This window comes from Lissotriton helveticus, chromosome 9 (assembly GCF_964261635.1).
Source record: "Lissotriton helveticus chromosome 9, aLisHel1.1, whole genome shotgun sequence".
Lineage (NCBI taxonomy): Eukaryota > Metazoa > Chordata > Amphibia > Caudata > Salamandridae > Lissotriton > Lissotriton helveticus.
In genome coordinates this window covers 1,057,729,577-1,057,755,612 of record NC_136070.1, presented here as the reverse complement: position 1 = coordinate 1,057,755,612, position 26,036 = coordinate 1,057,729,577, and the positions used below count along the sequence as shown (strand labels likewise).

The following is a 26,036-nucleotide window of genomic DNA, read 5'->3' as shown; positions in this document are numbered from 1 at the left end:
CAGATTCTGAGAATCTGGCCCTTTGCAAGCGCAATTTTTGCATTTGGGATTCATCATCCCAAATGCAAAAATCGCTAATAAAGAATTCGCAAATTTGCGAGGATTAGCCTTTAAGGAATCTCTATTAGAGATTCCTTAAATGCTAGTCATGAAACATTTAAAAATTGCGAATTCGCAATTTAGGACCGCTATTTACCACGAAGTCAAACCTCGTGGTAAATAGCGAAAACTTAGAAAAATGCATTTAAATGCATTTTTCTAAGTTGCATGTTACACACACACACATGTCCTTTGGACATGTGTGTGCACAACATCAGTGTAAATTCACATTTCAGGGGTGCTACAGGGTGTGCTTTGGACACCCCTGCACCCTTGAAATCGCATCCTTACTTGCGATTAGCAAATTGCTAATCGCAAATAAGGAATAACTCCCCATTCATTCCTATGGGCCTTTAGGCCAATGGGCCTTTAGGCCCATAGGAATGAATGGGGAGTTATTCCTTATTTGCGATTAGCAATTTGCTAATCGCAAATAAGTAAGCTGTAGGAATCGCAATTTATTTTGCGATTCCTACATGAATCTCGTTTTGCAAGTCCTTATTAGCGATTCCTTAATAATCGCTATTAAGGACTCGCAAAACGGGACAATGATGAATCTGGCTGATAATCTTTCTACTGAAAAATTACTATAACCTGAAGATGTAGATTTAACACACTAGGATAATAAAAAATGATTAAGAATTTAGAAAATTAAAATTGGCAAAGAAGATTATTGGCCCAGCATCCCAGGCATTGCAGTGCACTCGTTTTTAAGGGGATGTACATATGTGATCTTGAAAAATGCCGTTGTTCACAAGGCAAGAGAGCCAATGGCTGAAGTGGGCTTACCCATTGCCTCATTCTGTATGCTGTGCTGTGCAGAAGCAAAATGGAAGGCATTAGAAACAGACCAAATCTCTACTATGTATGCTTGTTTTATTGTGCATGATTTTGATTCCATTAAGCTGGGAAGGCAACGACATAAAATGGTTTGTAGCATTTACATGACATACATCCATGTTTTTCAAATCACTTTGCACAGTTTTATGCCCCAAGTAAATCAGTGCTGCCCTGCAAGTCAGTCTGTGACATGAACATGCGCATGTATTAGGAAAAGGTGTTTTATATCCATCCTTTGCACATGGATCACACTGTTTAAGCAAATCCAAGAGGATGTTAAATTAACAAATGAGTAGATATGCAAACTGTAAGTATGGAACACAAAACTTGTAAAGTTATCTTGCGATATGAGCCACTGGAATTCTAGAGCAACGCTTCTGGATCTCCTTACCTGGAGGTGGGATGTCACCAGTTCCTTGGGAAGAAGGCTATCTTTCTAGCAGATAGCACTGATAGGAAATCAGTTTGTTTGTGGCCTGTGATTTAAAGTGAGTCATCTGGTGCTGGTTTATATTTATTTCTCCCATTAGGCATTACTATCCTTGCTTTGATTGCCTCTTTAAAGTTCTCTACTGTGCACTGTGTGATCAATCATGCGCCATCCCTTTTTGATTTGTCTCTGTACCCAGTGGAAAAGCTAGCAGAAGAGAGCTGCGGAATAATATTAGGATAGGTTGGGAATTCCTAAGCCCCCTAGTAGTGAACAATATGAGCCCTGCTTCTCACTAATCCTCCTCCCTTGCCTTGCCCTGCCATAGGAAGTTGGCACAGATTGATTGAAAGTCGGCTATGTATTTGCCCAGAATTTGAAGAGCTAGGATCTGGAACAGGTAGTGTGTCAGAGGCAATATAGTCACTTTATAGGCTTTTTGGGCATCCAATGTGACCACAATAGATTTCTTAATTCTTGTATCTCCAATGTTGAGAATATGGCAGATCTTCGTTTTATTGTCGCCAGATTGATGAGCTTGAATGAATCCTGATTGATCTGGGTGTATCAAAATCTACAGAATCACCATCAGGGGTTGGAGTATCAAGGTGGCTGTTTTGGTAAATATTTTGGCAACTGTGTTAAGGAGGCAAATGGGGCGGTATGATCCGCATTCATTTTGCTTTTTGATAGATTTAAGGATAGGGGCTAGGTTGGTATCATTCATGGTGGGGGTAACCCTACCCTCCTTGATTATCTCTGAGATACCTTAAGAAGTACGGGTAATACTGTGGGTCCAAAAGCACTTGTAGAAGACTGCTGTCAGCCCATTCGGGCCTGTTGCTTTTGGAGGGTCAATGTTTAGGTAAGGCTGCAAGGATTTCCTCCTGCTCCAGCGGCATATTGAGGATCTCTTTATCTAGGCAGTTTAACTTTGGCAATTGGGCTTCCTGGAATATTTGTGGATGGTCAAGGGTCTGTGTGCTTTCTTTTGTATTGTTGGGTGTGGAACGTGTGAATGCATTTTGCACTTTGCCTTCTCTGTGACTCCTGTGCACATTTGCCCTTGCAAGGGTCTGATCTCTGGTATAGCGACCTTAACAAGGCAGGTTTGTAGGATTTTCATTGTCTGTAGGATGTTTCCAGCATTTTGCCTGATTTAATACCATGTTCATAGTATTTATTTTGAGTTTTGTCAGTAGATATGCTGACCTAGTTGTAGGCAGGAGTGTTTCACATTCTAAATAAGACTTGTAGAGGCACTGACGATTTGTTCATAAACCTACTCATCACACTGTGCTTAGAGCACATTCTACTCACATGGAGGGAGCCACAATAGCCTTCCTGGGAAATATACCACTTGCAGACATCTGTAAGGCTACTGTATGGTATACACCACACAAGTTCACAAAGCATTACTGTTTGGACATACATGCATGACAAAATGCAAGACTCTGGCAAACTGTCTTTAAAAAATTGTTCCAACCATCTGCTTTTTTAGGGCTCGGCCTACGTCACCACTTCGTCAGAAGTGGGGCGGAGCTCCGAGCGGTATTGTTAAGGGGCTCAGAATCGTGAAGTAAAAATTCCTCAGTGCGCGAGAATTTTTCGTGGTGTTGTGTGCCATCTGCATGGTCATTGGTCCTCTCACGGCTGTGTTTTTGTAAGTGTTCACGCAATAGGCCCTAGGAATTTTTCTCTATCCACTTCCTGCATATTCTGTGCTAACAGGCGCATGAGAATGCCATAAATTCCCAATTACCAGATGTCAGGGTCTGTTCGCGCATTCACGACTCTGTAGTTTTCTTGAGCTGTGTGTGTGCGCGCATGCTGTCTCCCTGTCCAGAAGAATGCCATAAATTCTCAATTACCAGCTGTCAGAGGTGCCGGTAATTGAAGGCAGATGCTTGTTTTTCAATGCTGCTTTATTGCCGTCGCACGTATTTATATATTTATTAACATGCCGGTTCTTAGTAAAGTACACGTCAATGGCTAAGAAAAATAGGTTATTGCAGTGAACTATATCAATAATGGCAAACCCTTGTTTTTCAATGCTGCTTTATTGCCGTCGCACGTATTTATATATTTATTAACATGCCTGTTCTTAGTAAAGTACATGTCAAAGGCTAAGAAAAGTAGGTTATTGCAGTGAACTATATCAATAATGGCAAACCCTTGGTTACAGGACATAAGGATTATTATAGTGGTGAGTGCAGAGTGGTGAGTGCAGAGTGGTGAGTGCAGAGTGGTGAGTGCAGAGTGGTGAGTGCAGAGTGGTGAGTGCAGAGTGCAGAGTGGTGAGTGCAGAGTGGTGAGTGCAGAGTGCTGAGTGCAGAGTGCTGAGTGCTGAGTGCAGAGTGAGTTTCCAGAGTGCAGAGTAGTGAGTGCAGAGTAGTGAGTGCAGAGTAGTGAGTGCAGAGTGGTGAGTAGTGAGTGCAGAGTGAGTGTGCAGAGTGGTGAGTAGTGAGTGCAGAGTGAGTGTGCAGAGTAGTGAGTGCACAGTGAGTGTGCAGAGTAGTGAGTAGTGAGTGCAGAGTAGTGAGTGCAGAGTGAGTGTGCAGAGTGCTGAGTAGTGAGTAGTGAGTGCAGAGTGCAGAGTGCAGAGTAGTGAGTAGTGAGTGCAGAGTAGTGAGTGCAGAGTAGTGAGTGCAGAGTAGTGAGTAGTGAGTGCAGAGTAGTGAGTAGTGAGTGCAGAGTAGTGAGTAGTGAGTGCAGAGTAGTGAGTGCAGAGTAGTGAGTAGTGAGTGCAGAGTGAGTGTGCTGAGTAGTGAGTGCAGAGTGAGTGTGCAGAGTAGTGAGTGCAGAGTAGTGAGTGCAGAGTAGTGAGTGCAGAGTGAGTGTGCAGAGTAGTGAGTAGTGAGTGCAGAGTGAGTGTGCAGAGTAGTGAGTAGTGAGTGCAGAGTAGTGAGTGCAGAGTAGTGAGTGCAGAGTAGTGAGTGCAGAGTAGTGAGTGCAGAGTAGTGAGTGCAGAGTAGTGAGTGCAGAGTAATGAGTAGTGAGTGCAGAGTAGTGAGTGCAGAGTGAGTGTGCAGAGTAGTGAGTAGTGAGTGCAGAGTGAGTGTGGAGTAGTGAGTGCAGAGTGAGTGTGCAGAGTAATGAGTAGTGAGTGCAGAGTAGTGAGTAGTGAGTGCAGAGTAGTGAGTGCAGAGTAGTGAGTGCAGAGTAGTGAGTGCAGAGTAGTGAGTAGTGAGTGCAGAGTAGTGAGTGCAGAGTGAGTGTGCAGAGTAGTGAGTGCAGAGTGAGTGTGCAGAGTGAGTGTGCAGAGTAGTGAGTGCAGAGTGTGAGTGCATAGTAGTGAGTAGTGAGTGCAGAGTAGTGAGTGCAGAGTATTGAGTAGTGAGTGCAGAGTAGTGAGTGCAGAGTAGTGAGTGCAGAGTAGTGAGTGCAGAGTGAGTGTGCAGATTAGTGAGTAGTGAGTGCAGAGTGTGAGCGCAGAGTAGTGAGTAGTGAGTGCAGAGTAGTGAGTGCAGAGTAGTGAGTGCAGAGTAGTGAGTGCAGAGTAGTGAGTGCAGAGTGCGTGTTCAGAGTGCAGAGTAGTGAGTGCAGAGTAGTGAGCGTGCAGGGTGAGCAGTGTGTGAGCGTGCAGGGTGAGCAGTGTGTGAGCGTGCAGGGTGAACAGTGTGTGAGCGTGCAGGGTGAACAGTGTGCGAGCGTGCAGGGTGAACAGTGTGCGAGCGTGCAGGGTGAGCAGTGTGTGAGCGTGCAGGGTGAACAGTGTGTGAGCGTGCAGGGTGAACAGTGTGCGAGCGTGCAGGGTGAACAGTGTGCGAGCGTGCAGGGTGAACAGTGTGCGAGCGTGCAGGGTGAACAGTGTGCGAGTGTGCAGGGTGAACAATTCCAATCCAAACCACATGCATACACTCCATAACACATGGCTAAAAGACATTGCCATTTACAATGCCATTAGCTCTAACTCAAATAAATCCGAGACCTATTGCATTTCCAATGCTTGTCATGCTAGTCAGGGCATTACGGAGAGAGCACTACTTTTCAGTATATGAAAAGCATGTTACTTACAATACCAATGCTACAAAATGAAAACGTTACCTAACCTGTAACTATCTGCTTGTAGCTTGTTTTGCTTTGGATTTAAATATACCTTCCCACCTCCCTGGATGCAAGCATATGTGACAGATGTGTTATATAACAAACATTGCAAAGTTTCCTACAATGCACCTGTAGACAGTTACCATCCTCATTCTCTTTACTCCACTTACTTTCACTCACACTTCGGGGGGAAAAATGCAGTCTGATTTGGAGTTTTGGAGAGGGAGTCCAAGTCAACTTGAAATTGTAATGCATATTTTGAAGAGAAAAAAACATGCAGCGTCTTCACCCATCATTTGATGGTGGCAAAGGCATAACATATGAATGTACAGCTTGACAAGCTATGAACATTTACAAGGTAAATAACATTTTATCCTTTCTAAGGATGTCTGTTAGAAGATGGAGGGTGGCTGCTGTCACAGAAGACAACCACATCCTCCACTTCTTCTTTCTCTGTTGTCCTGAGCTGTCTGGAGGTGATACCCATGGTTTGCCACCAGATCAGCACCCTCAAAAGTATGCCTGGGCTTCTTCTTGTAGACAGAAGCTCCACCTTGCATTAGATTCGGTGGAGAAGACCTTCCCAGATTCCTTTTGAAGAAATAAAACTGTCTAATCAGGGCATGTAACCAGACTTCACGCTTCACTCTGTGTGTGAACGAGACTGTTTTTAATTTGAAATGCGTTACAGGAACTATTTAATAATTTCTGGATTGTCTATCTTCCCGTGTTTGTGCCAATTGGACTTATTTGTGGGATATATACATATATATGTGTGTGTGTGTACATATATATATAAATATGTATATATATATATATATATATGTATGTATGTGTATATATATGTATGTGTATATATATATATATATATATATATATGTATGTATATATGTATATATATATATATATGTATGTATATGTATGTATATATGTACACACACACACACACATATATATGTATATATCCCACAAACAAGTCCAACACAACAGATCTTAGTGTAGCCGACGCGTTTCGGGCTCCCGCCCTTTGTCAAAGGCTAAATACTGTGCGGAGAGTCATTTGCAATTTGAAGGCACCTGGATCGTTCATTAGATACCCGCCTTTGTGGGTATGGCGAACCGCAGCGTCTTCTGATATCTGTGGTGCCAGTGTTGCTAAAGTGAGTTTGCTTTACTGTCCGCAATTTCAAATCAATAAATCCCCCGTGGGTTGTTGCGTGAATCCTGCTGTGCACCACTAACATTATCTCGCCACCATTACCAGCACCTGTCCTGTGGCAGAGTACGCCATCTTGCGTCATCTCAGGTCTGCTTTGGATTGCAGCGGGACTTCCTCTACGGCTAGGCTAGCCATTTAATATCCACCAAAAGAGTTGACTCAAACAGGGTGGTCCACCCAGGTTGGTATGCCACTTGAGCAACACGGGCACCACAGAATTAATCAATGAATTTCAAAGGTTTTTTAAATGCCAATTCCTAACTATAACATGTCTGAAACCTATGGTTTGTTCAGTGAATTTCAAAGGTTTTGTGAATGATAATTTTTAAATGTATTAATTATGTTTATTTTGTTGATACTGATTTACAAAATTTTTATAAACTATTTATTTTTAGATATTTTATTTTTTAAATAACATTATAATTACATTATACATTACATTACAAAATATACTTTCTCAGAATGAATTACTTTAGTTTAAATACTTTGCAAATAGGCAATAGACTTTTAAGTACAGTAGTTACAGTTGTTGCAATGGGCAACACAATTTCAAACACTATGCAACATTGAGCTCAGTGTGAATTTCTAGTTAAATGCAATTAGTTACTTTATGGATTACTTTTCTAACCACAGGACTGGATCCTAGATTCAGTCCTGGGACATCTCCTGTAAACAGTTGAGTAAAAGCGTTTTGGTTACAGTAGTGATTTTTAAGGAATATTATTGTATTTTAAAAGTTGAAACTTTTTCACATAGAATCACCAATGTTATCCTACGGGAGGAAATTCACTTAGCAGGTAAGTAGTGTTATCGTTACTTTTTCTTACTCCGTGGTGGATCCTGGATCCAGCACTGGTGCATCTCCTGTAAACAGTTGAAAGAATGCGTTTAAGTCATACAGGCGATTTTTAAGGAATATTTGTAGTTTGTGAAAATAGACAGGAACTTTTCTGGTGAAAACCAGACAATGGATTCCTATGGAAGGAAATACAAGTTACTGGTAAGTATGGTTAGAATTACTTTTCAGTGTCAGTGCTGGGCTAAAAGATGCAGCACTGGGTTCTCTCCTGATAACAGGTGAGTAAATTGGAATTCGTTGTTCGGATGATTTTAGGTGAATATTTTAAAGTTCCAAAACTCCACACTTAGAAGAATTTCCAAGTGAAACCAGTCAATGTTAGCCTATGGAAGGAAATTCAAGTTACTGGTAAGTACGGTTAGAATTACTTTTCAGTATCAGTACTGGTCTCAAAGATGCAGCACTGAGGTCTCTCCTGATAACAGGTGAGTAAATCGGAATTCGTAGTTCAGCTGATTTTACTTCGCTCCAGTGTATATATATAGAGCTACTTTCTTACACCATCCCCTCCCTTCACCACTGTGCAAACACGCCCTGTGGCACGTTTTAAGTTGGGATATTAAGTCCCCTTGAATCCTGAGGGTGCCTAGGGTCAGACTAGCTCACTAGGTACCTCCAATAAGCACCACAGAGCTGCGTTGTAGAGAGGAGTAAAAAGGGGCGTGGTGTTTGAACACCTGTCTGTAACGCAGCTCCCTTGCGCATACTGGAGATACCAGTTGGGCTATTTGGCCCTCAGGGACCCTCAGTATTGAAAGAGAAGTAATTACCCAACTTAAAACGCGACACGGGGCGCGTTTGCACAGTGGTGAAGAATGGGGGCGTGACCTGAGGTGATATGTCTGCAAACATGCCCTTTGGCGTGTTTTAAGTTAGAGAATTAATTCCATCTCAATCCTGTGGGTCCCTAGGAACCAACTAGCCCACCAGGTACCTCCAATATGCACCAGGGGGCTGCATTGCAGAGAGGTGTTCAGAGGCCACGCCCCTTCTTTCAACACTCTGCAACGCAGCTCCGTGGTGCTTCATGGAGGTACCTGGTGGGCTAGTTGGCCCCCAGGGACCCTCAGGATTGACAAGGAATTAATTCCCCAACTTAAACCGCGCCACAGGGTGTGTTTGCACACATGTGAACTCAGGCCCTGCACGCTCCCTTCACCACTGTGCAAACTCACCCTGTGGCGCGTTTTGAGTTGGGGGATTAACTCCCCTTGATCCTGAGGGTCCCTGGGGGCCAACTAGCCCACCAGGTACCTCCAGTGAGCACCACAGAGCTGCGTTGCAGAGAGGTGTAAAAAGGGGCCTCAGAACACCTCTCTGCAACGCAGCCCCCTGGCACACACTGGAGGTTCCTGGTGGGCTAGTTGGCCCCCAGGGACCCCCAGTATTCAAGGGGAATTTGTTACCCCTCTGCAAACACGCCAGGGGGCGCGTTTGCAGAGTGCTACTAGAAGGGGGTGTGGCCTCCAGCGTGATGCCGGTCTTTTTCTTTTTTTTTATATTTAAGAAGGGAGGGCTGTGTGGCCCCCTTCTTTTCCTAATATTTTGGCCCTGGGGACCCCATCCTCCAGGGCCTGCCCCCTAATTAATTTTTATAAATAAAAAATGTGGGAAGGGGGCCAACGGGGCCCCCCTCCCACGGCCATAATCGGCCCCGGGGACCCCATCACCCGGGCCATGGCGCTTGTTTTAAAATATTTTCCATATAGGAGGGAGGCTGCCTTGCCCCCCTCCTTAGGCCATTTATCGCCCTGGGGACCCCATCCCCGAGGCCGGCCTTCTTTTTTTGTAAAAATTTTTTTTTTACATTCTCATTTACATCCCCCCACGGTCCCAGCCGGCTCCTCGCGTCCTACTGGAGCCGGCATTGCTTTTCCACAATGGGAGCAGCTAATATGCTGCTCCCCCTGTGGAAAAGCAATCTGCTTTGCTACTTGGAAGAGAGAGCAGGTTTCTTGCTCTCTCTTCCAAATAGCAAAGCAGTTTGTAATGACAGGGTGTGAGCCGCGAGGCTCCCGCTCTGTCATTGCAAACGGCAGTGTCCCGGGGGTGGGCACCCCGGGACACTGCAGGAGCCGGCCCTGGGGGGTGGCGGTCCCCAGGGCCATCAAGGACTCCAGGAGGGAGGCCGTGTGGCCCCACTCCCACCATTTGAAAACCCCGGGGGGGTGGTGGTCCCAGGGGCTTGGGGGTCCTTAATGGACCCCCAAATTAAAAAGTTAGTGCCCCGGGGAGGTGGCGGTCTCCGGGGCGTGTGGGGGAGGCTCAAGCCCCCCACTGGTTTCTTTGAGCCCCCCCACCCTCTTATGTTGAAAGCCCCAGGGGGGTGGCGGTCCCCGGGGCTGGGGGGGCTATGAGCCCCCGCACAATTTGTAATAAAGCCCCGGGGGTGACGGCCCCGGGGCTTGGGGGCCCCCACCTAAACTATTTCATTGCCCCGGGATTTAGCCCCCCCCCGGGGGCTAATAAGGAATACAGGGCGGGAGCTGTATTAGTATTAGTATTTGTTTTTCATCGGCAAGATCCGCGCACCCTGGGCGGATTTTGCCGAATTGTTGGGCCCTGGGGGTCCTTGTGGGACCCCCTGAGCAGGCCTAGGGGGTCAGGGTGTTTCTACCCTGCCCCCTTTTTGCGTTTTTTATTTAGGTTTCTTGTACCTCGGTCACAAGATGGCTGCCAACACTTCCTGATTTGGAGTGTTGACAGCCAATTAGCATGCAGCTCGTGATCGGGAGGGTGCGCGGATCCTGCGCTGCCACAGATATATATGTACTTTTAATTGTGATTTTCTCAGGAACTACTGAACGGATTTACACCATTTAAGCAAAAGGCACGAGTCTGAACCAAGGACTACCTCTTAGCCAATTTTGGTGTCATTCCATTCAGCAGTTCGGGCTGTAGCCACGATGAACGGTTCCTATAGAAAATTGCATGGGGAAAACAGGTTTTGGGACTCCCCTTTTTTCTCGGCCCCCGCTTCACGAATCACCCCAAGACTTTCAGGATAGGAGCGGACCAGAGCGCTCCACCAGTTTTGGAAATTTCGCTAAGATTCGTCAACCTGCGCCAAAGTTATTCCAAATAGAATGTTGCGGATTTCCTATGGATAATAGGTCCTAACTATAACTACCTACTGTATATATATATGTGTGTATCGATATACTTACCTTAACTATAATTACGTTGTGTTATAAAGGCATGCGTTGTAAAGGCACATGCATGGTAGAGACGAGTACTATAGGCATTGCGAGACAAAGGATGTTTCTCATATATGTGATTATTTCGTTGCTGTGTAGTTTGTTCTTACAGTATGTTTCCTGAAGGTATGCACAAAAGAATTCGCATTTTTGATCCACTCAATTACAACAAAAACTAAATAGACACATTCAGTTTGACACCTCTTTTGGCTAAGGTTTTTAAATGCCTGTCAAATATAATCCATGTTTAAGTAGAGGCTATTCAGTGTCGTGCACAAAGTGTGTTTGATGTGAGCTATTTATTGAGTCATGCATCTTCCTAAAGACAGCAATGCAGTTTATACTTGGATGGGTGTATCATCTCCGAATCAACGTATTTCATTAAATGAGAGCAATAGTTTTGTCCATATTCATTCATTTTTTTTCAGTGCAGTATTTTATGTTTTATAGATTGTCCGAAGTCAGTAGGATGGGAGAAGAACCAAAAAGGAGGACTGGGGCCAAGAATGGTGAATCTTAGTGACTGTATGGACCCAAAAAGGTATATGCACTAGCGAAGAGTCTCTACCAGTCTCTCTTGCTTAGATAAATACCATGGCCACAATTTACTGTAGAAAGGTGGTATTCATGCCATTTTTTAAAACATGTTTTTATTAACTTTTTTGCATTATCCATACGTTGATACCGCTCATGTCTTTGCATTACATTCGTTACAAACAGAGTATACATTTCATCATCAGTTCTGTATGTCTGCGATAATTCGTTTAGAGCACCTTACGCCTTATGCCAGGGTCCTGCCTATGTGCGCCTCTGTTCATGTTGTCACACATTTTGGTTTGTTGTGATTTACGGCACTCATCCTTCCTGTTTGAATTGATCAACAAAGAAACTATCCACATGTTCACAAAAACTGTTAACTGCACTTTCAACTTGGATTAACTGTAGGGGGTTATTTGACTAGTTAATTCTTAGAATGTTAGTTTATATGTTTCTTGGTTACTGGGGAGATTGTAGTAGCTTCTGTGTAGTTTACCCATAATCGCAGTGTCTGTGTCAGCTAAACTGTGTTGCTCCCTGTGTGGGGCAAGCTAGTTACTCTGTGTTTGTCTTCAGATACATTCTGGGTTGTTTGGACTACCTGGGTCTGAAGTGTCGTAGGTGCTTCGTCAAGTGCTGTCTGGTATTTGAACTGGTGTAGGAGTTGAATCCATTCCATAGATACGTGATGTTAACGTGTCCCTTTCACTTCCTCACTTCTAATCCCTTCCTCCTTCGCAGCACCCCATTTTTTCACTGCCCCCACCCAAGCTGCTACTGGGGGTCCTGCTGGGGCCCTCCAGTGCATGGCTATTCATCTTTTTGCCAACAGTAATGATAGGGATATGAAGCGTGTGTGCACTTATGTGTCTTCCGTCGTTGGAAGACTCCTAATGCGCAAGCCTCCCATGTATTCATGTTTGGTAGGCCTATGACCTCCTGTAATGTTTCGTGCACAGAGTTCCAGTAGGGCTGCAATGTAGGGCAATTCCAGAACATTTGTTGGAAGTTTGCCTGGGGGAATGACAGCGGGGTCACAAGATTCATCTGGATAATATCGTTTGAGACGTTCTGGTGTTAGATATGCTCTATGGAGGATATAAAGCGGGCATTTCTAGATTCCTTTTTAGGATATTCTAACGCTTATTCCCATTCTTTGTCAACGAGTGGCCTTTATTCATGCCATTTAGCAATCCAAATCCAAACTTGGCTTTGACTGTGGCTACAGTTATTTTAGGATGTTTGTGACAATAACATTTATCCAGTATTGGGGTATCTTTCATAGATTCACATACCTGAATCATTCCCCGTCGCCAAGGCGGGAGTCCCACGGTACATAAAAAAGCAGTGCCAAAAGTAAATTATAGTAGTAGGCCCTAAATACAGGCCTGAGGCCTAGATTGCAGTAGCCTATCTACCTCATTATGCTGAAAAGACCCAAGTCTTTGTCACAGCCAATCAGCTGTCAGCACCCTCTAGAACCCTCTCTGGAGAGCCAGTTCTCCTCAGATTTTCACCGCATGTCGTGTGGAAGAGTCTCCCGGAGTGCCAGCTCAGTTTTTCCTTCAAGATGTCGGAGAAGAAGGCCTTGTTCAATCCTTGCAGGACATGCGACAAAAAGAGAGTCCATGTTGATGATCAACATAAGGACTGTATATATTGCCTCTATCCTTCTCATGAGGCCCAAAATGGTAAGATTTGCCGTACCTTCCCTTCTAAAACCATGAGGGATAGGGAGGCTAGAGTCTTGTTATGGCTCAAATCTTCTAAGGATGATGATGATGGAGCTTCAACATCAAGTAAAAGAGCGAGATCTCAGGAAAGAACATCAAGTGAGGGGAGAAAACATTTTAAAACCTCCCACTCCACTCCTGGCTCTACTCAAAGGTCTCCTCCAGCTTCTTCAGGACCTTCTATCCTTAAGGATCCTAAGAAGCATAAAACCGTGAGCTTTCACTACAATTACATCTTCAGCTCCTTTGTCGACGGCTACTATGTCTACTACTACTATTACCTCTCCAATCCTATCAACTAGGATTTCTATCGTCACAAAAAAGACCATCGTCGATGTGTCGTCCACGAGAACCTCATCGCCGAAGCATTCATCGAAGAAAACACCGTCGACGACCGCTTCGCCGTCGACGAAATCATCATCTATGTCGTCAACGACTGCCCCATCGACGAAGAAATGAAGCCCGTCGAAGATGACCCCGTCGACGACGAGCCCGTCGACGAGGCCTCCGTCGACGTCGAGTCCTCCATCGATGTTGAGTCCGTCGACGATGCCTCCGTCGACGTCGAACCGTCGACGATGCCTCTGTCGACGACGACGTCGACGACGAAAAAGAAGAGTCCAGTACCATCCACAGCATTGGCAACGATTTCAATGGCATCTATGCCAGCAATGCAGGCATTTTCAACTCCTATTACCTCCAAGAGCTTCCAACTTCTCTCTTTCCAGAGACAGCAGTACTCCTATATTTCGCCACTCGCACCTTGTCACCTCCTCGATACTTATGATCCAGACGAGGAAGGAGACTATGAGGATGATGACAATGAGGGAGCCTTTGGAGTAGCCCGCCAGCCTTCTGACTTAGTTATAAAATGTCAAGATGACGATGAGGAGGATTACGTTGCACACTACTATCAAGAGGACATTATGGTTCCTCATCATGCAAGTTATCCAAGAGCAGCAGATACAAGTAACATACCTCCTACCCTCATTCAAGACCTGCAAGCCATGTTAGCTGACTATAGACAGCATTTTCCACCGCAACAGGTCATCCCACCACCGGTTTCTGCAGCAGGAACAGACCCAGTACCTCAGCCTCAACCTTCAGCGCCCAGGTCTCCAATCATAGACCAGCCTGCACCACCTCCTCGTACCCCTGATACGTCCTCGGACGACGAAGTCGAGGAAGGCGAGCTTCCTGAAAATCCCCCTTCTGATCCCTGGGATTCATATATTATTTCATTACCATCTCCGCCAACTCTGCAACCATCCGACTCTCCACCAGAGGACATAGGTGGATTCCACAATCTCATACAAAGGGCTTCAAAAAGATTTAAAGTTCCGGTCACTGTGGAACAAACTGATTGTTTCCTGCATGACTTTAAAGAGGACGTTAGAAAGATTTCTAGAGCAATTCCAATAATTGATTATATCTGGAAGGAAGGCATTAAAATCATGCAAAATCCTGCTTCCTGTGCGGCAGTACTGCCAAGGATCGATAAGAAGTACCGAGCTACATCGGACAGTCCATCTTGCCTAGTGGGTCACCCGAGACCAGACTCGGTTATTTCTCAGGCGGCGCAGCAGCGATCAAAAAATCCAGCTACGCCCATCACTACTCCTCCGGATAAGGAAGGGCGTCGACTTGACCTTATTGGGAAGAAATTCTCAACCATGGCGGCAGCTTCTATCTGAGCAGCTAATTCGCTGGCGATCATAGGGCGCTATGATCGCCAAATGTGGTCGGACATGTCACCTTTCATTGATTTAATACCAGAAGACCACAGAGCAGAAGCCCGAAATATTTTGACAGAGGGAGAACGCGCAGCCTCAGAAACTATTGACTGTGCCTTGGATATTGTCAACACAAATTTCAAGCAATTGGCTGGAGCGGCTGTACTCAGGCGTCAAGGTTGGCTAAAAGCCACCACCTTCAGACCAGAGCTTCAATTAAAGGTACTAGATATGGCCTATGACTGCGAGTCTCTATTCGGCAAACACATTGACGATGCCCTACAAACGATCAAGACGGACACAGATACCGCTAGATCACTCGGTTCCCTGCAATTTAAAGGAGGTTCTTACAGAGGCGCTAGAGCACGTGGCTACTCTTCTAGAGGAGGTTACCATCAGCAGGGCAGACAGTACCAATCCCACTACCGTCAAGATTATAATTCATCTTACCGTCAATCGAACACAGCGGGTTTCTCTCGCCAAGGGGGCCGCAGATGCGCCAACAATCAAGGGCGAGATACTCGCAAGAACAAGTGAGTTCAGCCGGGCCCCATCCGCATCCTTATCCCTTCCCGTGGGCGCGAAGATATCTGTGTTCCATCAACAGTGGCAAAAAGTTACCACCGATCAATGGGTGTTAGATTTGGTACAACATGGTCACACCCTGGAATTCGTTACCAAACCGCCAACTGTTCCGCCCAAGAGACCCCCTCCCCCTCGTCTTCACTTATTGTTCAAGGAGGTTCAAACAATGGTCCTCAAGAATGCCATAGAAAAAGTCCCATTTCAACAAAGAGGACAAGGGCTCTACTCCCGATTTTACCTTATAAAAAAGAAATCGGGAGAATGGTGGCCAATTTTAGATCTGCGCAGTCTCAACAAGAAGAAGCAGGGCTTTCGCATGGTCACTCTTTCAGAAATCCTAAACTGCCTGAACGAAGGAGATTTTTTAGCTTCCTTAGACATGGAGGACGCATACTTCCACATCCCCATCCATCCCAAACATCGCAAATATCTCCGATTCAATGTGGCTGGAGCCCATTATCAATTCAAAGTACTACAGTTCGGCCTCAAGTCGGCACCAAGAATATTCACAAAGTGCCTGGCCCCGGTAGCAGCAACACTACGTTCTTGGAGAATCCAAGTTTTCCCGTACTTGTACGATTGGTTACTCAAGGGCCCTTCAACAAACAGTGTACAGGACGCTATGACAAGCTGTCATGCTCTCTTTGCTTCTCTGGGTCTGACTATAAATCTAAGAAAATCCCAACTGCAACCAAGACAAGTCCTACCCTTTTTAGGTGCACGCCTGGACACAATACAATGCAAAGCGTTCCTATCACAGGAGAGACAACTCCGCTTGCAGCAATTGGCAATTCAAATCTCAAAAAGAAGGTCCCTTTCGGTCCGACTATTTGCTTCCCTTCTGGGAATGTGTTAGTCAACCATAAATCTCATCCCATTGCCACGCCTCAAGATGCGACCTCTGCAGGAAGAGCTGCATCATCAATGGAAGCAGGCAACAGGTTCCTTCGAGGACATTATCAAGGTCACGCCGCGCATGGTAAATGCTCTGCGGTGGTGGTCACAGTTGCACAATCTAAAGCAGGGACTTTCATTCATACAGACGCCTCCAGACTTCATACTTACAACGGATGCATCCATGGAGGGATGGGGAGGCCATCTCCAAGATCTGCAAGTCCAGGGCAGGTGGACTCAAGATTACAGACAGAAGCACATCAACAGTCTAGAGTTGAGGGCCATCTTCCTCTCTTTGCAAGCCTTTCTCCCCAGAATAGCGGGGTCGTCAGTGTTGGTTCAAACGGACAATACCACCAGCATGTTCTACGTGAACAAACTAGGAGGAACAAGATCTAATACGCTGTCGCAGGAAGCTCAAGAGTTATGGGACTGGGTTACACTTCACAATATAACTCTCAGAGCGGAACATGTCAAAGGCCTCCAAAACACACTGGCGGACAAGCTCAGCAGATCCCTGTCAGATTGCCACGAGTGGGAGTTAGATCAAGCTCAGACTTGGGGCTAACCTCAGTTGGATTTGTTCACAACACATCAGAACAAAAAATTTCGGTTTTACGCCAGCAGATACCCTCAACAGGGGTCAAGGGGGAATGCCCTGTCCATGCAATGGTCAGGGATTTATGCTTACGCTTTTCCCCCGATTCCGTTGATACCGAGGGTATTGCACAAGATGAAGTGCGAGAGTTGCCGCTTGATACTAATTGCTCCAAGATGGCCACGCCAATATTGGTTTCAAGAGCTCATGTTGTCGTCTTAGGATCAGCCAATTCGCCTCTTTCCATCTCCAACACTACTGTCACGGAACGAGGGACAGGTTCTTCACCCAGATCCTCAATCTCTAAAATTGCACGCATGGCTCCTGATTTCCTAGAGTTTGAGCACCTTCAAATTCCGCAAGACTGCAGCGATATTTTAAGGAGATCTCGAGCTCAAAGTACTGTAAAAACTTACCGGCTAAAATGGAAAAGGTTCTGTTCCTGGTGTGCATCCAACAATGTCCACCGATTAACGCACCAGCAGAAGAAGTTCTTCCTTACCTACTACACTTGGCTCGCACTGGCCTTTCCTTTTCATCAATAAAGGTTCACCTGGCGGCCCTGTCCAGATTTAGGAAAATGTCCAACATTCCTTCACTATGTTCGTCATCCCTAATTAAACAGTTCATGAGAGGACTCTTCCGAGCGTATCCTCCGATTAGACATCCCCCACCGGAGTGGGAACTCAATACAGTTCTTTCACAGCTTATGAAACACCCATTCGAGCCTATTCATAAGTCTGAAACCAAATACCTTACATGGAAAGTTGCTTACTCCTAGCCTTGACATCAGCTAGAAGAGTGAGTGAGATATAAGCGTTCACCATAAAAGAACCCTTCCTACATTTTTCACAGGATTGCATTACTCTCAGAACAAACCCTTCATTTATACCCAAGGTACCTTCTCAGTTCAATTTAAATGAACCAGTTAAACTGAAAGTCTTCTTTCCAAACCCGGCTACGCCGGCAGAAAGGACACTGTCCTCTGTGAGTAGAATTTCAGACATCTTTTGATGTCTAAGGAATGCAAAGAACTTCAGAAAATCTGATCAACTGTTTGTAGCTTATGGACAGACCACGTTGGGAACAGCTGTTGCCAAGGCTACGATCTCCAGATGGATAGCCTCAGCAATCCAGTTCTGCCATACCAAGGCAAACAGACCTCTTACGAAGAATGTCAAGGCACATTCTACGAGGGTTGTTGCAGCATCTACAGCGCTGTTCGCAGGGGTGAAGCTCGAGGACATCTGTCGTGCTGCGACATGGAAAAATGTCCACACATTCACAAGACACTACTGCCTGCAATCGTCAAGTCAGCGAGATGCAGCAGTTGGTCAAGCCGTCTTACGACACCTGTTTGTTTAAAGAAAATCTCAGGTAACAGATATTTGATTTTGTCATACATGTTATTTTATAAAGGAAGTTATTTTATTAGATAGTAGACATATTCATATGATTTATATATATATGCTAATGTTTCAAATGCATTTTTAAACTTTTGTTACTCTTTGTCTATGACAATAATATGTAGAACATTTGTGAATAGATTGATGATGGTTTAATGGGGCTGTTTCAGTACAAGTCTCCCATCATCCGCAACCGACTATCACTTGGTTACTGCTTTCTATTCTGATTCAGGCATGTGAATCTATGAAAGATACCCCAATACTGGATAAGAAAACAAGTTACTTCCCTGTAACTTTGTGGTAAATATTTTAGTAATTTACCTTGATCGGAATTTCTATAATATCAATAAGGTCAAGCATGAAGAGCAGAGTCAGTGGTGGTTAGAATTCAGGGTCTTTATTCAGTAACTCGAGTTAAGGGAGAGCTCCGTCACCTAAGGAGGCTCAGGAATAATCTCTACTTTAAGCAAAGAAAACACAGTATTTATACACTTCTGGACATAGAAAAGAGGAAGGAGCTTCCCTTGAGCAAATTTCAATTACTGGTGTTGTAATCATACAGAAGTCATGGCAGAAGCGACGTAACTGTGTCATTTATTTAAAATTATTTATTTAAAACATTTGTAGAGCGCACTATCACCATGGCAGGCATCCTGGCGCTGACTGAGACTAATGGGGTAGGGAAAGGTCGAAAAACAGAGGGGGCAGGAAATTAGTGGACAGAGGTCTTGGGGAAAAAGCCAGGTTTTGATTCTTTTCCTAAAGGGTAGAAATTCGGAAATGTGTCTAATGTCTGATGGGAGCAAATTCCAAAGCTTGGCAGCTGCCACGTTGAATGATCTGCCTCCGGATCTGACCCTTTTGAATTTAGGAACCAGGGCCAGTTTGGCGTCAGAAGAGCGAAGCTGCCTGGCTGGAGTATACCACGCAAATTTGGATTGGAGGGAGGCAGGGCCTATTGCGTGTAATGCTCTAAACACGATACATAGGGCTTTAAACTGGACCCTCTGCCTCACCGGAAGCCAGTGGAGCTTGCTCAGTGAGGAGGTTGCACTTCCTCTTCTGGGGAGCCCCAGTGCCAGTTTTGCTGCGGCAGACTGGACTCTTTGGAGTCTGCCCAGTAAGAACCCAGGGGATTCCAGCAACAAGGCGTTGCAATAGTCAATACGACTAAGTATGGTACAGCGTACCACTTGGGCCCGTGCAAGAGTAGGGAGGAGAGGCAGTATCTTCCTTAGGGAGCGGAGGATAGCGAAACAACATGCAGAGGTCTTTTGGATGTGCGTCTCCATACTGTGGTCCTGATTCATAATCGTGAGGAAGTCACGGCAGAGGCAGAGTGTTGAGAAATGACCCTAGGCTGGTTCCTTAGATAAGAGAGAGAGAAATGGTCGTGACAGGATGTCTGGTGTCATGTCTTAGTAAACAGGAGCTGGTTTCTCGGAATTGGTTGTCGTGTCTTGGCAAACAGGGGCCTATTTCTCGGAATCTGCCTGACCATAAGAATGTGTGGTTACAACAGGGACTCGTTTCTTGGAATCGGCTTGACCATAAGAATGTACGGTTGCAGTTAGAGGAAGAAATGTGTTGTGTGCAACCTTACGTTTATGTGCCGGGTTTTCTAGTTACCATCATGATGAGCTCGGGACGTGAAAGAGAGGGTGTATAATGGGACATATATAACGAAAATATCCATTTTCCACAACTTCAGTTATCCAGTGTTGGTATCTTTCATAGATTCACATGCACCCGCCCTCCTCCCCGGAGAGTCAGTTCTCTAGATTTGGGATACTTATTCCCCACTTGTGCTAACAAAAATCTGAGGAGAACTGGCTCTGCACAGAGGGTTCTAGAGGGTGCTGACAGCTGATTGTCTGTGACAAAGACTTGGGTCTTTTCAGCATAATGAGGTAGATAGGCTACTGCAATCTAGGCCTCAGGCCTGTATTTAGGGCCTACTACTATAATGAGAAATTTCCTAGTTATCACAAAGGAAAGTTTCAATTCTATTAAGGACGCGGAGGCGAGGATTTTGCTAGTCCTTTCTCCATTTATTGGACAGCAAGTTAGAAGTAATAAAAGAAAAAACATCAAACCATAGACTACCCTAACCAACATGGCAGCGGTAGTCATGGTAACACATCAACCAATAAGAGTCCATGACGCAGCATATAGGGATTCCCAGCCGGTAGTCCTTCCTCTTTCTTGGGTGCTGCCGTAGGAAAGAAGTCATCAACCACTAGTCCGCCTTGTGATCGGAACCTAGGGAAGAGAAACAATAATAATATCTTGTCCAGAACAAGGTTGAACAAAGTCAAGAACATTGCAATGGAGTAAATGAAACAATCTGCAGTAAGAAGAAAAACATAATTGAACAGTAATCCAAAATGTACATTAATACATAGGAAAAGAGATACTTCCCTTAGACGAAGAAAAAATCATCAGAATCTAGTCTTGGGAGGGAAGGCTCGATAAAGCCTGGGTGGGAAAATCCTCGCCTCCGCGTCCTTAATAGAATTGAAACTTTCCTTTGTGATAACTAGGAAATTTCTCATTCTATGTCAGGAAGCGGAGGCGAGGATTTTGCTTGTTCAAAGCTTATTCACCACCAGAGATGCAGCCTCATGGATTGGTTTAAAGTAGAACTTTTTAAAAGTTGACTCTGAAGACCAATCCGCTGCATTCATAATATCTTCCAAACGTCCACCTACCTGTACCGCCTTGGAAGCCATTGCACCTCTAGTGGAATGAGCCCCAAAGTCAGAAATATTAATTCCAGCCTCGGACATAATCCACCTGACCCATCTGGCAATGGTGGGAGAGGAAATTGCTTTAAAAGGTTTTTTAATCGCAATTAGCAACTGTCTCTCGCCCGGAGGGCGGAATTCAAGAGTAACATCCTCATAAGTTTTGAGACAACGAACCACACAAAGTTTTGGAGAGTCTGGAAATGCTGGATAAGAAACAGACCTGGTATTACACTTAGTTCTTCTAGCAATTGTAAATGTAACACCATCCGGGGTAAACATTCTGGTCGAAATGTCCAGAGCACGAACGTCTGAGGCCCGTTTACAAGAAATCAGGCAAAGAAGAATCGCCAATTTAGAAGAAAGTTCCTTACGTGAAAGGTATTGATTATCCTGCCAGTAGTTGAGGAAATTCAAAACCACATTAACATCCCATAACCCAGAATAACGGGGTTCTGGGGGACGTGAAAGGCGAACACCCTTGAGGAGTTTACAAATCCAAGGATGCTCACCCACCGGAGAGCCATCAACAAGAGCATGACCAGCGGAAATTGCAGATCTGAAAGAATTAATGGTGCTGTATGCCAATTTCTTTTGAAAAAGTTCAGCGAGGAAGTTAATCACGTCAGTGACAGATGAGCCCACGGGATCCAGGTGTTTTGCCACACACCAACAAACCCATCTATTCCACGCTGATCTATAACGTTTAGTGGTGTTGGGTGCCCAGGCTCCTTGAATGAGGAGCTCAGCGTCTTTCGAAAGTGAGTCGCAAGACCAACGTCCCCTGAAATCCTCCAGGCCATGAGATGTAGATGGCCTTGGAGAACTAAAGGATGCGGGTGACCCAAAGGATCCGTCAGAATGAGATCGAGCGACGGCAACCGAAGAGGTCTGTCCCAGGACAGTTCCAGAAGAGAAGGAAACCAGCATTGATCTCTCCAGATTGGAGTGATCAAAATCAGAGATGCTCTCTGTCTGCGGACCTGAGCTGCTACCCTCTGAATGAAAAGGAAAGGAGGGAATGCATAAGCTGGAAACTGGGACCAGTCTTGTAGGAAGGCATCCACTGCTTCCGCACCCGGATCCGGTTTCCAGCTGTAAAAACGGGGAAGTTGGGCGTTCCATCTGGACGCAAACAAGTCCATCTCTGGCAGACCCCAAAGGTCCGAAATCCTCTGAAATATCGACTGATCCAGCCTCCAATCGCTGGCATCTCGAAAATTTCTGGATTGCCAATCCGCCACAATGTTCAGATCGCCTGGGAGATACTCCGCCGTGACCGAAATCTGACGAAGAAGGCAGTAATTCCAGAAGTCCTTTGCCAGATCCGCTAGGACTTTGAAATGAGTCCGCCCAGACGATTGATATATCTGACCGCAGTTGTGTTGTCCATCCGAAGAAGAACACAACAAGAGACCCTGGTCGTGGTGAAAGAGCGAATTGCGAAAGAACCCGCAAGGAGCTCCAAGCAATTGATGTGGAGGTGAAGTTCTTCCTCCGTCCATCTGCCGCCCACCGAGAGGGATCCGCACCGGGCACCCCAACCCTGGTGACTGGCATCTGACTCGATCACAAGATCCGGACGGGAACCAAAAATCGCCTTCCCGTTCCACGCATCCATGTGATCCAACCACCAAAGAAGCTCCGATCGGGCTTCCAAATTTAAGGAAATCAGTTCCGAATAAGTGAGACCCTTGCGAAGGTGAAACGCCTTTAGTCTCTGGAGAGCCCTGTAATGAAGAGGGCCTGGAAAAATGGCCTGGATCGATGAGGACAGTAAGCCCACAATCCTGGCTAACTGACGGAGAGATATCCGATCCCGACGGAGAACCTTGCGAATCTCCTTTTTGATCTTGGAGATCTTTTGGGAAGGGAGATGAAGCGTTGCATCCGTAGTTATGATCAGAAATCCAAGGAAAGTCATTTCCTGACGAGGAGTTAAATCCGACTTCTGAGCATTGATGATGAAACCCAGTGATTGAAGAAGGGAAATTGTAACCTGAAGGTGATGAAGAAGGAGATCTTTGGACTGGTTCATTAAAAGAATGTCGTCCAGGTAAATTATTAGGCGAATCCCCATTGTACGGAGATGTTCCACCACAGGGCGCAGGAGTTTGGTAAAACACCAAGGCGCTGAGGAAAAACCAAAGGGGAGCGTACGAAATTCGTAAACCTGATTCCTCCACAGAAACTGGAGGAACCGACAATGAGGAGGAAAGATTGGAATCGAAAGGTAAGCATCTTTCAGATCCAAGCGGACCAACCAGTCGTTTTGCAACAGAAGGTCTCTCAAAAGATGGATGCCCTCCATCTTGAAATGCCTGTAAATTAGCCATTCGTTGAAGGAGCGGAGATTTATTACCGGTCTGAAACCTTTGTCTTTCTTCTCCACTAAAAAGATATTGCTGAGGAAACCTTTTGGATGAAGAAAAGAGGGAATGATTGCGCCTTTTTGCAACAAGGCCTGAACTTCCAAATCTATAAGCTCCTGCTCTGCGCTTAAAAAAGTTAGAGGGCGAGGGCGAGAGAGTTGAACAGGAGAACCGTAAAACTCGATGTGAAACCCCTGAACGGTTTCCAGAACCCAAGAATCTGAAGTTATCGACGACCAGGCCTGGGGAAACAACGCTAATCTTCCCCCCCATCTGAACCAGACAAATGATGCAAAATCTTACCATTAAATCCTCTGGCATTGGACTGGTTGCCACCACGTCCCCTGCCTTGGCCTCTGCCTCCTCTGGAAGGGTAAAAGGATCCCTGACGTCCGTCATTCCAGCCGTTGTTTCTCCTGGCTTGACCTCTATTGGGGCCTTGTTGGAATTGGCGGCCGGAAGAGCGACCCCTGCCTCTGCCGGCCCCGCCAAAAACCTTCTTGGGAAAAAACTTCTTCATAGAAGCTTGTGCTTTGTCTAGAGCAGAAAAAGTAGCAACGAATTTTCCTAACTCCTTAACAAAGGGGTCCCCAAACAAAGCACCTTGCGCAATCGGACCCGCCTCTGAAGACGACAGCTCTCCCAATTTTGGGTCAATTTTAAGCAACAAGGATCGACGACGCTCCGCTGAGAGCGCACAATTAGCATTGCCAAGAAGGCACATAGCCCTTTGCGACCAACCAGAAATATCATCAACCGAAAGAGGCACGCCTGACTCTTTAGAGCGTTGGGCTAATTCAATTATTTTCGTCAGAGGACCAACTACATCCAGAAGTTTATCTTGACAGGCTTTCCAAGACCTATCTATACCCTTCTTAGGGTCCTTGATATACTTGGCAAAGAAAGTACACAATTTCGGATCAATTTCAGGAGTGCACGCCACCATGAAAGGAAGAGAAGGGCGTGGGCACTCAGAACGCAGGCGTAAACGTACATCCTGAGGTAAAGGTTGTCGAAGCTTAGCAGCGACATAATCAGCAGTAGATTGTTCAGGAAACCATTCTGATGACCTGGGTCTAAAAATAGTAGATGGGTCAAACATATCAGGAGGAACAAGATCACCCTCTGAAAAACTAGGAGCACTAGGTTTTGGGCGCCAAGACCTGCTCGCATTTGAAAAATCCTCTGAGGAAGCATCCTCATCCTCATCTACATAATCGTCCTCATCATCATCTCCCTCATTGGGAAACCCTTCTTCCGGGTCAAGGTCCTGGGTGGCAAAACCACCAGTCTCACCGGGTGAGTCATCCCCCCGGTAGGGTGCGCTTCTTAGCGTGCGCGCACTCTTTCGAAAGACCTCAGACAATTTATTGAAGCCCTCCAGGTGCCCCGCGTCACGCTTCCTGGCCGTACGTGGTAGAGCACAAGGAACACCACTGGGCCCTGCCCCGCTGTCACCAAAAACACCTGAATCAGTCTTAAACACATGGGCAGACAGCTTATTTACACTGTCCTGCAGAGGTGCCAGAGCCTGTGCTATCGCAGAAGAAAGAAGCCTGTCCACCTCTGCAGGAGGGCGCGGAAGGGGCAACTGTGGCTGATCATTAGAATTTGCCACCACAACATTAGAAGGACTGGACTGCATTTTAGCAGAAAAACTGGTACCCATACAACAAACACCCCAACTATATATAAGGGGAATCCCCTCAGACAGGTACCACACAGGCTAACACTTCAAATAAAGCCCGAAACTCAAATATACTGACTGAAAAATAAAAAACCATTTATTCAAAATTCAGTCAGAAATTATAATTCTTGCCGTCAAACACGGCGTCCATGTGAGGAGAGAGGCAAAAATAAACGAAGCGCAAAGCCTCAGCGCGTTAACACACCAGCGCGAAGACCGCTGAGGAGAACAGCCGGTCGGCTGTCAAAAGCCGATACCAGAACTGCGCACGGGCTTAGGAAGAACGCTCGGGCATAAGCCTACCGCGTTGAATACACAGTCAAACAGCCTACAACAAGGTCGAAATCAAAGGCTACTCGTAAAAATATCAAAAGCAAAGCTGTCAACATCAAATTTAAAACTGCCACGACAAAGATCAAGATCTGAAGAAAAACGTGACTTATCTTGCCGAGGCAGCAATGGAGAAAGAGGAAGGACTACCGGCTGGGAATCCCTATATGCTGCTTCATGGACTCTTATTGGTTGATGTGTTACCATGACTACCGCTGCCATGTTGGTTAGGGTAGTCTATGGTTTGATGTTTTTTCTTTTATTACTTCTAACTTGCTGTCCAATAAATGGAGAAAGGACTAGCAAAATCCTCGCCTCCGCTTCCTGACATAGAATTTACTTTTGGCACTGCTTTTTTATGTACCGTGAGACTCGCGCCTCGGCGACGGGGGAATAATTCAGGCATGTGAATCTATGAAAGATACCAATACTGGATAACTGAAGTTACAGGTAAGTAACTTGTTTTCTTCATAGGGAAAGTGTGGCATGCAGGATGGTAGAAACCAAGGCTGAGGTTACCAGCCTTGGCAAACATTGAATCATGTATTTTTGCATTGCCAGGTTTTCACAAAAATCTCCTCATATGAAAGATCGATCCTTCTGGTTCTGACACGGATCACCTTATCTTGAGCATGATTTTGGCAGCTGCTATTGCCATTTGAAATCCTTATCTATTGGACGAGATCGTGTTTTCTTGATCTGAAAAGTAGCACTACTGTTGAC

At 45.5% G+C, this 26,036-nt stretch overlaps 1 protein-coding gene across 4 annotated transcripts in view; it reads left to right on the top strand.

The window, feature by feature from the left end:
• ATG7 (autophagy related 7) overlaps positions 1 to 26,036 on the top strand; it is a 1,226,522-nt gene that overhangs the window by 290,868 nt on the left and 909,618 nt on the right. For all 4 annotated transcript variants that reach the window (XR_013601115.1, XM_078661409.1, XM_078661411.1 and 1 more), the window contains exon 11: positions 11,142 to 11,232. Coding sequence is in view for 3 of the 4 variants with exons in the window: in XM_078661409.1 (XP_078517535.1) it covers positions 11,142 to 11,232 (91 nt within the window). In the remaining variant the exon portion in view is untranslated. The remainder of the gene's footprint in view (positions 1 to 11,141; positions 11,233 to 26,036) is intronic.